At 37.2% G+C, this 17,667-nt stretch overlaps 1 protein-coding gene across 2 annotated transcripts in view; it reads left to right on the forward strand.

The window, feature by feature from the left end:
• Positions 1–17,667, forward strand: part of LOC125068923 (xanthine dehydrogenase 1-like) — a 28,335-nt gene that overhangs the window by 6,135 nt on the left and 4,533 nt on the right. Inside the window, exons 1-19 of one of the 2 annotated variants that reach the window (XM_047678302.1) lie at positions 4,005–4,023; positions 4,146–4,228; positions 4,729–4,898; positions 6,875–7,035; positions 7,586–7,733; positions 8,049–8,213; positions 8,846–8,903; positions 9,278–9,498; positions 10,024–10,126; positions 10,670–10,797; positions 11,291–11,578; positions 12,171–12,326; positions 13,116–13,238; positions 14,330–14,596; positions 14,988–15,208; positions 15,550–15,733; positions 16,224–16,419; positions 16,541–17,125; positions 17,256–17,437. In XM_047678302.1, coding sequence (XP_047534258.1) covers positions 4,183–4,228; positions 4,729–4,898; positions 6,875–7,035; positions 7,586–7,733; positions 8,049–8,213; positions 8,846–8,903; positions 9,278–9,498; positions 10,024–10,126; positions 10,670–10,797; positions 11,291–11,578; positions 12,171–12,326; positions 13,116–13,238; positions 14,330–14,596; positions 14,988–15,208; positions 15,550–15,733; positions 16,224–16,419; positions 16,541–17,125; positions 17,256–17,437 — 3,402 coding nt within the window. In that variant the 5' untranslated portion in view covers positions 4,005–4,023; positions 4,146–4,182. Of the gene's footprint in view, positions 1–4,004; positions 4,024–4,145; positions 4,229–4,728; positions 4,899–6,874; positions 7,036–7,585; positions 7,734–8,048; positions 8,214–8,845; positions 8,904–9,277; positions 9,499–10,023; positions 10,127–10,669; positions 10,798–11,290; positions 11,579–12,170; positions 12,327–13,115; positions 13,239–14,329; positions 14,597–14,987; positions 15,209–15,549; positions 15,734–16,223; positions 16,420–16,540; positions 17,126–17,255; positions 17,438–17,667 lie in introns of those variants that run through there. The other variant, XM_047678301.1, reaches the window with a different exon arrangement.

Raw genomic sequence — 17,667 nt, forward strand, 5'->3', positions numbered from 1 at the left:
TTCTTGATTAGGTAGAAGTCTCCAACCAGATTGGCGTCTAGATCCACTATCAGTTTTAGCTCCGAATACTGGCCAAAAACAAATATCTTGTCCATCATCAGTAAAATGTTGTTTTGATATTCTTAATAAAGTTAGGTCGTGTATCCTACGCCCTGACGTTAGGAGTAAGATTGTTGCAGTTCTTCTTGCAATTTCAAATAATGAACTATTGTTGGGGTTATTTTTTAGCCACTCTATCACTTGTCTGGCATCCCAAATTGGTGGTTTAAATGATGGTGGTCTAGAATTGTTGATGGCCTTCAACACTTGTTTCACCATAAAGTTAGAAGATATTACACTATTTTGTCCACAAAATGTTGCCACTGCTGATTTATGAACCAGCATCGTGCCATAAGCTAAACCTTCTTTTAGAAAGGTGTCAGCAAGAAATTGAGCTACCTCTTCTGGTCTGGGCGATTTCGGGTCTGAGCTTCTAGCGCTACACCAAGTTATCCATCTCTTAATGGCTGGTTCATATGTGTCAAGAGTCGAACGACGCCAACTCTTTTTGAGAAGGTCTTTTTCAGCCTGCGACCATGTGGCTATCTTGTCCGCCCACCCCCAATTTTCCAAACCTTCAGAGCTAACTGGTCTATCTGTGGAGGTGGACGCCCTGTTGTCAGGTCCACTAGCGCTCTGTGCAAGTTGGGTACAATCATGGGTTGGTCCAGGGCTCGAGCCTGGAGATCTGCTTTCCAAAAGGGTTGATTCCAATCCGGAGCCACCAGTAGGTAGGTGCCTCTCGCCCTGTTGAGATGACATAGTACCCTTGGTATTAGATTTGGTGGAGGAAATATCCACCCCAACCGATAATTCCAGTCTCTTGAAAAAGCGTCTACGAATATGGCGAAACAGTCTCGTGAATCGAGAGTTACGTAGTCTGGTACTATTGCCGACCTTCTGGACGCAAAAATGTCTACGTCTGGTTTTCCCCAACGCCTGAAGATCTCCCGGGTAGCTAGAGGCAGTAGATGCCACTCGGGTATTGGGCGTCTCCTTGACAGTCTGTCTGCTATGGCGTTGTATCTGCCTGGGAGATACTGTGCAGATAGAATTATGTTCCATTTGTCTAGAAGGGTCAAGAGTTGAAACGTCAGAGACAGCAAGCCTATCGAGTGAGTGCCTCCTTCCTTGCGAATGTACGCAATAATTGTTTTGTTGTCTGTCTGTAGCAACACGTGTGAGTTCCTGAGACTCTTCGCGTGGCCTCTTACTGCAGACAATACTGCGAACATCTCTTTTTTGTTGCAATGCCATAGTTTCTGCTGAGTTGTCCAAGAGCCCGACATTGTCGTCTTGTCCAGTACTGCTGCACCCCAACCGATGTCTGAAGCGTCGGTGGTCAGAAAATGGGATACTCCTACCGAATGAATAGGAGTTGTTAGGTCTACGGCTCCGAGACACCAATGTAAATTGCTCATCACCCTCCGCGGGATGTCCAATTTTACTTTTGGCAGATTGCGAGGAAATTGACGTAAAAAAATCTGCAGGTGCCGACAATGAAGTCGGCCTCTCGGTATCACGAAACATGCGAAATTCAACTGCCCTAAGAGGCGCTGTAGCTCCCGAAGATTGCAAGTCTTCTTGGTTAACATACTTGTTAAGGCAGTAGAAATTGACATCTTTTTCTTGATTGGAAGTGACATGATATTTTGTTCTGTATCCCAATTGATGCCCAGAAAGTCTAGTGACCTCACAGGAGTCAGAGCCGACTTCGAGTAATTGACTTTCCATCCTAGGGACTCCAAAAGGTCCACAGCCTCCGCGGCCTGTGATGCCAATTTGGAGGGATTCTGGTGTACCAGGAGAAAATCGTCGAGGTACACCAGAATCCGCACCCCTCTCTTGCGTAGAGTCTCCGCGACCCAGCAAGTGACTGCTGAAAAAAGCCTTGGGGCTGATGATAGGCCGAAAGGCAGTGAGGTCATCTGGAGCATTTCTTGTTTGTAAAAGAGGCGCAGAAATGGTCTGTGGGAGGCAGTTATAGGCAGATGAAAGTAAGCTTGAGATATGTCTGCTTTTATCAACCAGTCGCCTGGTTGAAGGAACTCGGGTACTGTTACGTGGCTGATAAGTTGGAAATGTTTGGTTTTCACAAATCTGTTCAGCTCGCGAAGGTCGAAAATGGGTCTGAAGCCACCATCGCTCTTCTTTACTAGAAATACCCGGGAGAAGAAACCGGGAGTCAAAGAAACTGGTTTTTCCAATATTCCCAAGCTCTTCAACTCCTCGATCTGTAAAGTCATCTGCACAGATGGCTTTGTAGCATAATTCTTTGCTACTGCTGGTGAAGGGTACACTAAAGGAGGTCTTTGAACAAAGGGTATCCGAGACCCTGATATAACCTTCAGGATAAAGGGAGTTGCTCCGAGCTCCTCCCACCTTTTCCTGAAATTCTTTAATTGGCCCCCTTTGAACCCCAGTTTGGCGTCACTGTCTTGACTGATCAAAGGCACGAAAGGAAGATTTTTTACCTCTCCCCTTACCTTTGCCTCTGGCCTTGAAGTCATTACCCTGAAAATTAAAGTTCCTCCGAGGAGCCTCATATTTGGGTTTCTTTGGGGCTGTGCTGGGGAATGAGTTTGAGGCTGAGTAAGAAGCCTTCCTTTTAAAGGGAGTCACTGAATTTTTGTCTGTTAAGACAAGAGAACTTAACCAATGCTGTGGCCCACCAAAATTTTGAATTAAGGTATTTAATTTAATCTGATCAAATAAGGATGTTTCTGAAGGAGGAATATTTCTAAGTGCCAACTGTATGCATTTGTTAGGAATTTCCTTAATCAACCTTTCCCTTCTAGTCTCTATACACTCAGCCCGCTTACCACATACAACTTGTAATATGTCCTCAGAATTTTTAAAAAATGGTGTCCCTTTACCAACCGCTGAGGTAATCTTTTCTACAAGAGTTGATGCTTTTAATTCTTCCGGAGATTTAAAAGCCCAATCATCTACAGACTGCAAACCAGTCCGAAGCAACTCATTGCTTTCAAATATTGCATTTGACAATGCAGCCATAACATTCTCAGTGCCCGCTAAATAATCTTTTGTTTTACTGAGGTGGCACAATTCATCATTTATTATTAAGTCAGTAAAGCCGGGTGTGGCAGCAAATGATTGTAATGTTTTACAGTATCTCACATTACGCCAGGTAGGTAAGCCAAAATTTTGAAGTAACTTTATCTTGTCAACCCTTTCCGGAAGCGCTGGTTTTATTAATTTAGTTGCATCTATATCAATTGCTACCTGGCCTAAATTAAGAACTGTCTCTTTTTCTTGTGGAAGAATTAAAAATGATTCATTTGCAATCTGATTACCTATACTCTGTGAACTAATAGTATGGTTATTTTGCGAGCCGCCGAGACTTTGCATATAAATATTCGATAAAAATCCTACCTGATTAATGAGAGCTTCTAAGCGTGGGTCTTCTTTTGAAACTCTCCTTTTAAAAGACGGTCTCTCACTCTCCGTTACTGAAGACCCTGACGACGAATCCGAGTCCGAACCGTCTTCGTTCGAAACTATTACATTCGGATTATTTTCCTTATCATTTGGAACGAAACTCTCGTTTTCATTCATTTTAATTTCAATTAAAAACTATTAAAATTAAAAAACACAAACAACTAGGCGGCGAGTAACACACGCAATGACTTTGACAGGCCGGTTCCCGCCTTGCGGTGACAGAGCATACAAATAAGGCAAAGGGTTAATGTGATTCAGCTTAAAACACACAGGCATAAGTAAAAATATAAAGGTGAGTTAACACTGCTTCTTCATAATGCGATGCTGTGTTTTCCACAAGGCACATAATATCATAAATGTTATCGTGTCTCTGTCTGTTACCTCTTCACGCTTAACCCGTTGAATTGATCTAGATTAAATATTAGTATTTTGGTTTGAATCCTAAGGTAGACAAATACTTATTTGTAATGCTTTTTAATTAATTACCCAAGGGGCAAATGGGACTGACGGTCTTTGTGCTAATAGGTAAAATAAGAAATTTCGCGCGGGTAAAGCCGCAGGTTCAGCTAGTACTAAATATCTAAACAAGAAATCCACTAAGCAAGTTTTATAAGCAAGACTGATATTGTTTGTTTTTAATGTTATAGGTAATACTGTGCAAGGAATAAAAATACGTTAACAACTATGGATAAAATCAATTTCACGGTGAATGGTGAACCCATCTCTTTGAGTAAGTAGTGAAACATATATTCTATTATTAGATCTTATATGTACGTATATTAATATCGTAAGCGAATTTTTGTCCCAGTGAGTAGATGTGCAGAAAATAAAGAGGATTCTTAAATGCAATCTACTAAATTGTTACGATTTAACAAATCATTTTAAATGTTATCTATGAAATCGTAAAAAATGACTTACTAATTTATAGTAAATACATCACTTTCTGACGTTTAAAGATCACGATCTAAGGAAAGATTATATTTCATTCCAAAAGATCAGTTCTACTAGACACGTAAAATTACAAAAATGTTTAAAATTAGTAATTTTTTTTTTTTAAACTTATCTTTTTATAATATCATTTTATACAAGCTATTATACTACGTAACTGTTTATTGTATACAAGAGTCAAAAGAAAATAAATTTACACTAATACACAATTTTTATTAGGTTTTAGTAAATATATAAATTTAAATGTTGAAATACTTGTTTATGTATAAATTACATTTACAGATGGCTCCGAAGTGTCCCCTTTAACATCACTGAATGACTATCTGAGGAACTACCTAGGTCTCCTGGGAACTAAGGCTATGTGCCATGAAGGTGGCTGCGGTGCATGCATCGTCTCTGTAGCAAAAATTCACCCCGGAAGTAGCGAGAAACAAATCATAGCTGTTAATTCGGTAAGATTTTATTTCGATATGTTTTCAAGATCTTGTCGAACAAAGATTTTGTTAAAACGATAGACAATACGTCGTGATATATGATAAATGTAATCATTCTCTGTTTATTTTTATTTATTTATTTAAATACTTTATTGCACATACGAGTACATAAGAGAAACCAAAAGTATTTGATAAGTGGTGCGCAAAGACGGCCTTATCGCCATATATATAACGATCTCTCACAGATAACCTTTGGTGATAGTAGCGTAGAACGAAACCAGGTGAGTGCAGATATAGATAGAGGGAGGAGATAATTACTAAAGATATATTATATATAAGTATATTAATACTAAAGTATAATAATAAACTACATCCGATAAAGTCTTCGCCCAATTGTCTAAATTCAACCACAATCATTATCTTCTATTTCTTAACTCTTTTTATTTATAACAATAAAGCTGAATATGAACAAAGGAGAAAGAGATACTGAACTGTTTGTCTTTGCCTATTTATAAATACTTGCTTACTAGGATAACATGTTCGCTAAAGGTATTTGGTTTATTTATCACGCGTTTAATAAAATAACCACGTCAAACGCGTAAGGCATATAAAACATGTTTTTATAATAAAAAAACACTGCTCAAAAGCCATAACCTTGCTTTTGTATACACACATCGTTGATCGTAATTATTATACATAATTATGCGTTATGTAATATAACGTGCTTATTGTTCTAATGCGTGATATTCTACAACCAAACTATTCTTTGTAATTAGCCTTTTAGTTCAAAGGCGCAAAGGACCTAACAGAGTAGTATTAACTTTTAGGTTAATACTACTCTGTTAGGTCTAATCTTAGTAGACTTAGGTTTAATCTTAGTAGAGGTCTGTTCCATTGGTTCATAAATAATATTATATTCTTATATATAATAGAATATTTATATATCTAGATAGAGTATGTGTGTGAGTAGTAGTAGTAGCAGTAGTGTGTAGTGCGACACTACAAAAGATCTAAAACGAACGAGTCAGGTTTATTATCTTGGTATGCTTGACAGCTACTTTTGACATTCGCCAAACGTCATAATACTTTACTATTTTTTTCGACGCGTTGTCAGTTTGTCTAGACATATAAATAAAGAAAGATAATGTATTAAGACTATTTAAGAATACGCCTCGTAACAATTCTACCATCAGTACACAAAAAAAAAAGTTTCTGGATAAAGTTTTTTTTTTTTTTACATATATGGTATCGTTTATCCTAACTGTCAGTCAACTCCCAAAATTACTGAGTCTAGACTGATAAAAATTTGGGAAATACATTTACTTTGTAACGTAAGCGTCTGTTAAAAATGGATTATCAACTTTAAGGGGGAGAAATGGGAGGAGGGGTATCTTTATATAAACTGAACCCGTCCGAAGTCGAAGAAATATAATTTTCCGTTAGTTGGTATTCTAGTACTTTTCCTATTACTTGACGTAAACTAGTATAGAACCGGTAATTATTCTCTTAAAAATTATCACGGACTTCTGAATACCCCACGCGCCGATCCACTTACAAACTTGTAAATGACATAATAATACTATACATAATAAATACTCATATTATTATATTGAATGACTGCCGTAAGTTTAATGGAAAGAGTATAAGGCTTCAGAACCAGAATTTATTATTCCCTATACAGATTATATCTGTGTTTACAAATACACTTGTATCGGACCTGTAATAGTTCCACTGCTGGGCTATATATAATTATATTCTCTATTTTTAACATAAAAATATACTACATAGAGGTATTCTGTTAAGGCCCCTGACGGGTATAGACCTCCTCAAACAATTTCCAAGTTTTCTTTAACTGAGCTTTCTTTGTCTAGTCTTCTCCAGCATTTTTTTTTAATTTCCACTACCCTTTTTTGGTATGTTCCATATTATCTCCTGCAAATTTGCCTAATCTTGATTAAAAGTGGTTACCGTAACTTAATCAATATATCTTTCAGTGTTTGGTTCACGTTCTTTCTTGCCACGAATGGGAGATCACAACAATAGAAGGTGTGGGGTCAAGGAAAGATGGTTACAATCCATTGCAGAGCAGGCTGGCTTCCTTCAACGGTACCCAGTGTGGATACTGCACACCTGGCTGGATTATGAACATGTACAGGTATGCTTGGATAACCTTCGAATTTTACCCGTACGAAGTCTGAACGGCCAGCTAGTATATTATAAAATTGTTCTTTACAATTAAATATGTAAATTTTCCATCGTACATCCTGTTGAGTCAATATTATTTTATTTATACTATATTGCACATGTAAATAATTATATCACATCGATATCGATCGCTTGCTCGAAATAATTAGTACAGTCATTATTTAATATGACAGACCCATTAAGAAAATTAATACAATGAACAAGAAAATAATGATCGTTATTTCAATTATACTTACAAATCTAAGTTCGTATTTGTATTTAAAAAAGTTTTTAGTCTTAATTTTTTTTTTTTAATTAAACGATTTAATGAATTTTAAATTTTGGTGATATAATATCCCCGAAGATGAAAACTATTTGCCTTTTACAAGTTTATGTATGTATAGTATATATTTTATGGATGTATAGACAGGTCCTCTAGGCAGTTACCAACACACCTAATGGATAATCCAGCGATGTATTTACTATCCGTATGCTCATATACAGACTTGTTCATTTAACAGTTTGTTCGAGGGGTCAAAGAAAAATCTCACTACGAAACAAATAGAGCGATCGTTTGCTGGAAACATATGTCGTTGCACCGGTTACCGGCCTATTCTGGATGCGTTTAAGACTTTTGCTTCGGACGTTGAAGCTGGAAATGATATAAAGGTAAAAAAAAATACAATACAAAAATTTGTACTATTTAATATTTAAAATCGTGACTTTGTTATTGATACGAACGGAATCTTTTTAGTAGTTTTTTTTTTTTTTATTCTGTATTAGTATGTCATCTTAGAATCGACTAATTTAATCTATGTTAAATATATGTACGTACCTACATCTGTGTTTCTTTCGGTCTTCTCTTCAAAGAAATGTAAGAGTTTACTTTCTACTGATGCTTACTGATGCTTGATTGTTATTACACAGATAATTCAAACCATGAATACATTGTCGCGTGTGTTCAGTTTTTTTTTTTATCGCCAGGATTTAGAAGAGCTTGATAAAATTAAATGTGCAAAGAAATGTCGTGAAGACGACAATGTCGGAGATGACTGGTGTTTCATCGATAACAATAACCGAAATATATTGGATATTAAAATGGATACTAACAGATGGTACAAGGCATTTTCCGTGGAAGATGTATTTAAGGTAATATGAGCATGCAGAAATTCTGCAAAACAATTTTAATAGGACGGTTAGGCGAACTAGTCGGTAAGTGGGCCATTTCATAGTTAGTGGTCACCAAACCCAAAGACATTAGCGCCGTATGAAATTTTAAACATTTCTACAAAACCAAATCGCCGCCATGTTTTGAAAACTGAGATGTTATGTCCCTTGTGCCTGTAGGGACACTGCCTCAGTATTGCTTTTTTGTGCCTGTGTTTTGTTTTGCTGTTGGCCCTACAGGCCTTCACAGCATCACCGGGAGTTGGGACGAGTACTAGACTCAGCCATGAAGTTTGAGATCTTTCGGGATCGAGAGAGACGTTCATCCTGAGGGTGTCTCCTATGAGATCGCACCTCGGCTCAGAGCGTAGTCGGCGGGGTGGGAAGCACTTCTGTTCGTAGCACTGATTGAATTGATTGACTTCGTGACGTCACTAATCTCAATATTGCTGTTAGCGGTATAATATATGATGAGTGGGTACCTACCCAGTCTACTTGCACAAAGCCCTAACACCAAGTATTCTTATCTACTACATCTAATTTTTTTTATGATATTTTTATAAAATTTTGTGATCGTACATAATGTTATTAAAATTAATCGATTTAAATTACAGGTCCTTACAAAAGAAGGCACGGATAATTACAGCTTAGTTGCGGGAAACACGGGGAAAGGTAAAACGAAGTAGATAATTTAATATAATGTTTAATTTTAATTAAATATTATTAGTATGGCAATACTTTTCGTGGTAGTTATTGTACAAAACAGCATTGTAAATCTGTTTATTTGAAAAGAGCAACTATGCGAGTTTCTTGCCGTTTCTTCTCGCTGGAGTCTGCTTTCCGAAACGGTGGTAGTGTTTTAATATCGACGATTCTTAGAGACTTGAATAAATTTGATTTGATTTGATTATATATTAACACTATGAAATATTAAAATCGTTGTCACAGTTTCATTTTTTTTATTTTTTATTAGGTGATTATGAAAATTTTAAAAGGTGTTTTTTATTAACAAACACAACTGACGTTGTTTCTTTATCTTGTTATAGGAGTGTATCCACCGACCAAGGAGTCACGTGTTTACATCGACATATCGTCAATAAGCACGCTTAAAGACACGTTCATCGACGCAAACCTAGTTCTGGGCGCGGGTCTTTCTCTGCACGAAACTATGGCGATATTTCAGAGACAAATGAAAAACGATGATTTCTCATACCTGAAGCAGTTCCACGATCATCTGGAATTAGTTGCTAATGTTCCAGTTAAAAATGTATGTCATACCTTAATATATTTTTTTTTTTTATTATTTGTACAAACGCAAGATGCCATTGGCATAAGTACCACTGAATGAAATATAAAGTATTCCATACACTTTCAATGTGTGTATCATGAATAAAACTACTATAATACATAAACCATTCCAATAAGGAAAATGGCGGTCGATCTCGTACCATTCGTACCCTTCGATTTCAACTTGGAACAGGCAAACAATGTTAGTCTCAATTTTATATTGTATCCGGTTTTTTTTTTTTGATTTTTGACATGTGTGTGCCAGTCTCTAGTCTTAATTCTGAATAATAGTCTTGTTTAACAATTAATTTATTATACACGTATTGATCGAATGTATTAGGATGATTCCATAGATAATTTACTCCTTTGAATTAGTTTCATGTATTCCTAACGAGGGAAACAGAAAATATCGTTTTCACAGCAAATAGAATAGTTCCTATTCGTTAGATATAAAAAGCGGGCAACATCGAACAAATATATTAATTCATATTGTTTTTTTTTCCAGATTGGTACGATAGGCGGTAATTTAGCGATGAAAAATAGTCACCCCTATTTTCCATCAGACGTTTTCGTCTTGTTTGAAACAGTTAATGCTACTGTGACATTGGGTTTGTATTTTCGTATATATTTTTTAATTTGTGTGTTACGTGCTATATCGCGTTTTCTTTTAGAATTTCAATATATCTGATATATATTGATCGTTTTTAATGCAAAGACCTAAGCCGGAACCGCTCAGCGGTTAGAAAACCAGATTCATAAGATGATGATTGTGGGTTCAAATCCAGTCACCATAGAATTTGTAATTCATTTCCATTTAGTTGGTGGGAGGGCTTTGTGCAAGTCAGTCTGGGTAGGTACACACTCATCAGATATTCTACCGCCAATCAGCAGAAGTCAATATTTTTGTGTTCCGGTGTGAAGGATGAGTGAGCCAGTGTAAATACAGGCGCAAGGGACACAACATCTTTGTTCCCAAGGTCGGTGGCGCATTGGCGATGTAAGGAATGTTTAATATTATTTACAGCGCCATTATCTGTGGGTTAATTTGATTATATAATTGATAACGTGGTAGACCATCTTATCGTGTGGGATTAAAATCTGCCACATGTGTAATTTTTGACACAGAACTAATTTTATATAACTTTTTGTAGAGGATCTGCATTTGAAGACAACAGAAATTAATTTGCCGAAGTTCTTGAAAACCTCACTTAAAGACCAAATTATATTGAACGTGAAAATACCGCCTTTGTCCAATAGCCACTTGATAAGAACATACAAGGTATGTAAGAAAATACAAAATATCTCAATATTTATTTTATTCGATGTCACATCCTTTCAGTGACATGGGTTTTATTCACCAATGAGAATTAGGATTTCAAATATTTCGGAAAAAATTATCGGTATACATTTGGAATATTATCCGATTTCTTTCTGAATTAATTGATTCCACGGTGTGCTGAAGTAGCTCTAACGGCATTCTGAAAACTCATTAGATATAAATAAATATATAAATATTGGACAACATCACATATATTACTCTGATTCCAATGTAAGTAGCTAAAGCACTTGTGTTATGGAAAGTCAGACGTAACGACGGTACTACAAACGCCCAGACCCAAGACAACGTAGAAAACTAATGAAAATTTTCTACATCGACTCGGCCGGGAATCGAACCCGGGACCTCGGAGTGGCGTACCCATGATATGTACATACATTTAGGATGTATTTGCATTTTGAAGCTCCTTTTTATGAATATATTTCGTACTTTGCAGATTATGGCCCGCGCCCAAAATACTCACGCGATAGTCAACGCTGGGTTCAATTTCCATGTAGATAAAAATAAAAAAATTCTCACTTCAAACATAGTCTATGGTTCCATAAGTCCCACGTACAACCATGCCAGAAATGTTGAGAATATACTAAAAGGGCAACCGCTGTTCAGTGATGAAACTCTGCGGATGGCGTTAGTGAAGTTACAGGAAGACATCGTCCCACTTGATGATCCGTCAGAACCATCGCCGTTCTGCAAGAAGGCTATCGCTTTGGGATTGTTTTATAAGGTGCATTTTCTTAATATTTAATTTAAAAAAAAAAAAATCAATAATTTGTTTGAAGAAAATAAATCTAAATTACAATGTACAATGAAAATATATCTATCCTGATATATCTCTATAACTGTATAAGATACGAAACTAAAGAAGTTTTACGTTAAAACATAATGTTTAGGTTCGATATTGAATTGTTAAGTATGACTTTATACTAAAGAAACAATTACCCAATTTGGATTACAGATTAAATCAAAATAAATTTTAATTACGTAACTTGTAGTATGTACTATTTACGTCCAACGTATTTTGTACTGAGGCGTCATTTTACAAGACATTTAAAGTAAATCTCATATGCATTATCTTTCGTGGAGCTAAATACTCGTTAACTTTATGGCAGGATATATTACATAATTGTATTTAACTGACATAATGTCAAATGTTGAATAAGAGTAAATATTGAGTTTCTTGCCGGTTCTTCTCGATATAACCTACATACCGAATCGGTTGTGGCTTTACGTTTAATACAGTTATGTAATATGACGATTCAAAAGTGTTTCTAATAGCCAACTTGAATAAAGTATATTTTAATTTTGAATTTTTGCAGGCAATTCTCTCGTTAAGTCCGTCAGTGAATCCTAGATATGCATCCGGAGGCAGTGAGTTAGTCAGACCCCTGTCAAGCGGCATCCAATCCTACGAAACAGACAAGAGCCTGTGGCCGCTCAACCAGCCTGTACCGAAATTGGAAGCTCTATCTCAGGTCATTTTTTATATTACATATTTAATTATATGTTTAAGTTAGTTGAAAACATTTGATAGAACTCCGGCTACTTCCGAGTTGGAATGTAGAATCTTCTAAGAAGTAACAGTATGAAACTTATCAACTACAATTTCTCATGGTTTAGGTCGACGGACGGTCAAATGAACCACCTTACGGTAACATAGACATTAGCGCCGTAGAAAAAAAAACCTTACATCGCTAATGCGCCACCAAACTTGAGAACTGAGATGCTATGTCCCTTATGCCAATATTTACTGTAGCTCACTCATCATTTAAATCTAAACACAACAGTACTAAGTAATACTACTTTGCGGTTGAATACATTATAATAAATATAATTACGTGGACTAAATAAATAAATATAATATGTTTTTTTATAATCTACTAAGTAGGTCATGCCCATCCCGGATAAGCTAGACGACGATAACGAATTGCCACCAGAATACGACGTATTGTATTACCTGGTGGTAGGGTTTTCTTGCTCGTCTGGGTAGGTACCTACCACCCACATCTCAGTTACCGCTACACAGCACTCTTTTGTATTGTTATGTTCCGGATTGTGATCGGACTGAATCAGTATAATTACTATGTATAACACAACGGACGTGACTTCTCAGTTACCAAGATATTAATTATGTAATATTTCAAACAACGCATTTGTCTATGGGCTGTGATGGCCAGTTACCATCAAGTGGTCCATTTACCAGTCCTAGATAGACGGACTTTTTGGACATTAAATAATGATAATTTTACGTAATATATTTTCAGTGTTCAGGTGAAGCGTTATACAGTTGCGATAATGTTTCCGGCCCTCGAGACGTGCACGTAGCGTTCGTCCTCTCCACGATCTGTCTCGGTGAAATTGTCCAATTCGATACCACTGAAGTATTGGTAAGTGTTTTTTAAATAAATAAATAAACCGTTAATAAGAAATACACTGTTTTAAAACCGAATAAGACTGGTTTACCTGCTCAGCGGGTTTTTATTAAATACTAGCTGTGCCCGCGCCTTCGTGCGCGTGTGAGTTTAACAAAAAACTTACTTTTGTACCCTAAGTTACTCCTTATTACATCAGCTATCTGCCAGTGAAAGACCCGTCAAAATCGGTCCCGCCGTTCCAGAGATTAGCGGGAACAAACAGACAGACAAAAATTGTAAAAAATGTTATTAACGTATATGTACCGTGTCTACATACATATGCATTTAGTAAAACGCGGTTATTTTAATATTACAAACAGACACTCCAATTTTATTATATTTATAGATTACATACATACATAGCCTGTTGTCTTCTGAACCACCTACAAAATCTAAATTTATATGACAAATGAAGTAGGACGACGGACGGAGGACGGTCAAAGCGAAGAGCAAGCAAGCGTTAGAAGCGTTTTGACCATCCTCCGGTTGTCGGTTATGTGACATCACACGGAAATTAATACAGCACTCCTAATCGCAAGCGCAAGCAAGCATATGAAAATAATCCGCTTTGAAATAAAGTGCAAGCGTTTCGTTTGAAATCAAACTAAATGTGGTAGTTCATGTGTAGTTTTGTTAATTATATGTTACCGTACGAGTGCCTGAGCGGTGATCAGTCGGACCTTTTGGTAGAAATGATGACTGTTTTGTCAATGCTTACAATAGGATGTGGTTTTAACATTACGAAAAATAGGCTAGAGAAACAATACGAGAAAATCAATTGCTTGATTGGGTAGATTAGAGGGGATAAATAATATCTTAAATATACATCGTTGTTTATTTACTAAAGATCATTCGTTTGATTATATTATATGACGTTGCTTATAACATTTATAATATAAAAAATCCAGTAAAAGAAAAAGAGGGTGAGAATAGTTTATGAAAAACCATATTGTGCATAAAAATACACATCATACTTCAGAAACAGTTATTGGTGTCAATTTTTTTTTTATTCTGTATGTAAGCCTTAAACATTACTAACAGATTATTTTTTAAATGTTTTCCAGAAAATTCCAGGCGTCGTAGCATTTTTATCCGCCAAAGATATACCAGGGACGAACTCCTTTATCCCCAAAGACGAACAATTCGAAGAGGAAATTTTGGCCAGTAAAAAGATATCCTACTACGGTCAACCGATTGGTTTAATCGCAGCCATCTCTAGAAAACTGGCTATCAAGGCAGCCAGCTTGGTAAAAGTGTCGTATAAAAAATATGATACTAAGCCCGTATTGAGCATAACAGAAGCATTAAATGCTCCCGATAAGCAAAACCGAGTGAGTATACTTATTAAGTATAATTAATGAGAAATTCAGATAAATAGAATATCTGCCTAGTAGGTCGAATAACTTCGAGGTTGTAGACGCAGAAAAATAGGGTTTTCTTAGAATTTTCACAATCAATCCGGATTATTGGCGATATTTCCCTTAAAAATCATAATGAAAAAATCTGATAATATCTCGTAGATAAGAAAAAGTTATTGCTTTGTTTAGGTAAGGTTATCTTAACTCAGTCACATAATAATATTATTATAAATTAACACAAGCAAGGTGATTAGTCCACTAGACAAAGATTTGCAGCGGCCGATTATGAACTCAAACCTCTCAAAACTCTGCTTCGAATTCGCTTTTTCTTAAAATGCTATGTTTAATTGAAATTTAATTTTAGATTCGCGAGGATGTGACAATTAAAGCAACAGATAAAGGCAACGAAACTACTCACACTATTAAAGGTCATTATTACATCCCAGACCAGTACCACTTTACTATGGAGACTCAGAGCTGCAGGGCGGAACTCACGCGTCGCGGGATACGAGTATGGTCGGCTACGCAGTGGATGGACTTAGTGCAGATCGCAGTGGCCAGGTCACTGGACTTACCGTTGAACAGGTACACCGAATATTGTAGTATTTTTATTCGATATATTGTAGTATCGTTCACTAAGATAATGAGACAAGGTCGAATCAAGACAAATCCGAAGATAATAAGTCGAGCTCTGGAAGGGGAAAGTGTGTACATTCCCGGGCCTCGGAGAGCACGTAAAGCTGGTCCTGCGCCTAAATCCTTTCCGGTCGGATTTCCCGTCCCATCGGATTACGAGTGAGGGAATAGCGCGCACGTGCAGTAGAATAATTCCTGAGTGGGTTGCTGGTTTTTCATTCACGCACACACATAGACGTCGCGCACGCTAGGCAGTGTCCGCACGCTCACGTGTTACGGGTTGCCCCCAGCGTGGACGTGTCGGCGGGGCGCGTGGGCGGCGCGTACGGCGGCAAGGCGTCGCGCTCCGCGCTGCCGGCGTGCGCCGCCGCGCTGGCCGCGCACGCGCTCGGCCGCGGCGCCAGTCTCGTCATGCCGCTGACGGACAACATGCACGCCGTCGGCAAGCGACAGGCGGCTCGATTCGAGTACGAGGTGGGGCTTCTGTACCGATGTCGCCTTTGAGACCAGATCTCATCCGTGGCATTGTTTTAAACGCGAATGTAAATCTAACTGAGCCTCAAAAAAGATGGTCTTAGACACATACGTTGACGAGTAACCGTATTTTAAAACGGAAATAATTTATATTTTGACGACCTCGATGTAGAAAAAGTTCATTAGTTTTCTATGTTGTCTTGGATGTTTGTGGTACCGTCGTTACTTCTGATTTTCCATAATACAAGTGCTTTAGCTACTTACATTGGGATCAGAGTAATGTATGTGATGTTGTCCAATATTTATTTAATATTTATATTTAAAAAAACAACAAAAGGTACAAATAAAACTAAATGCTACCTATGCGCTTGTAATTAATACCGAATGCCAAGGAAACCCCCAGTTGGTATCCCAGAGCTTATTAAAGAAAACATTTTTTGATGTAGACTGAAAGTTCATTTTTTTTTTTTTTTGTTTGTGTATGTATCAGTTGGGTGTGAACAACGACGGGGTTATTCAGCACGCAGACATCGTCTACTACTCGGACTGCGGTTATTCGTACAACGACTCGTCGGGCTCAGAGATAGCATCTACTATGGCCAATCTGTATGACACTTCCAGGTGGAATATCAAAGGGTACAGCGTTCTCACTGATAAAGCTGGTAACACTTGGTGCAGAGCTCCAGGTTAGTTTATTTAAAGTATTACTTAATGGCCTCGAATTATTCCGAAAAGGAATCTATTTAAGCAATATAAGCATACGTATCGTCTACGCGTCCATTTTGACCGATATTATTTTTTTATTAGCAACTACTGAAGGGACAGCTATTGCGGAACATTTAATGGAACGAATATCGCACATAACAAAGAAAGACCCAATCGATATACGAAAAATTAACATCGCACCCAAACACAACAAAGTAAAAGACATGATAGATACATTCAAAATGGACACCAATTACAACGATCGAAGAGCCGAAATCGAAAAATATAATGCCACCAACGCTTGGAAGAAAAAAGGCTTACAACTAACGATAATGAGTTATCCTATTGTGTATTATGGAAATTTTTCAGTAACGATTTCTGTGTATCACGCCGATGGGACAATTTTGATGTCCCATGGAGGAATCGAAATGGGCCAGGGCATAAATACAAAGGCGGCCCAAGTTTGCGCGTACACTTTAAAAGTTCCATTAAGCATGGTGACGGTCAGGGGTTCGGATAACTTCGTGTCTCCGAACAGCATGGCGAGCAGCGGCAGCATCACAAGTGAAGCTGTAGCATTTGCCACTGTTAAAGCTTGTAATGAATTGTTGAAGAGGTTGGAGACTGTCAAGGAAGAGCTTGACGAGCCGACTTGGCAAGAGGTTGTTAAAGCTGCGTACGATAAAGGTTTTATTTTATTTCTCTTTTTAATTTATATGTTTTTTTATAGAGTTTGAAGTTTATTTTTATCGTAATGGGAATAGTTAATAAAATGTAATACTTATATATGTTTATTGATGCAACAAAAATCTACCAGGAATAAATCTACAAGTTAACGCTATGACGTCGCAGCTGGACAATCTGGTAGGATACCCGGTATATGGAGTTTGTTCCGCGGAAGTTCACTTAGACGTACTCAGCGGAACCCATATTATTAACAGAGTGGATCTCTTGGAAGACACAGGCCGTAGTCTCAACCCTGATCTTGACGTGGGCCAAGTAAGTACTTTTAGAAATTGTCGTAAAGAGCCGAATAGCTTAAAAATGATTTATACTTTTCTAAGATAATTCACATATTTTTATACAATCAACGGATAAATTTAAATGAATGCTAACATCGACTCAATGCGTTATATTGTCTTGTTAAATTTTTTGTTAGTCATTAGATATATCCATCTACTTATAATCTAATGTTGCTTATCTGGTCATAGTTTTCGAGGTCTACTATC

The sequence above is a fragment of the Vanessa atalanta genome, chromosome 14 (assembly GCF_905147765.1).
Source record: "Vanessa atalanta chromosome 14, ilVanAtal1.2, whole genome shotgun sequence".
Lineage (NCBI taxonomy): Eukaryota > Metazoa > Arthropoda > Insecta > Lepidoptera > Nymphalidae > Vanessa > Vanessa atalanta.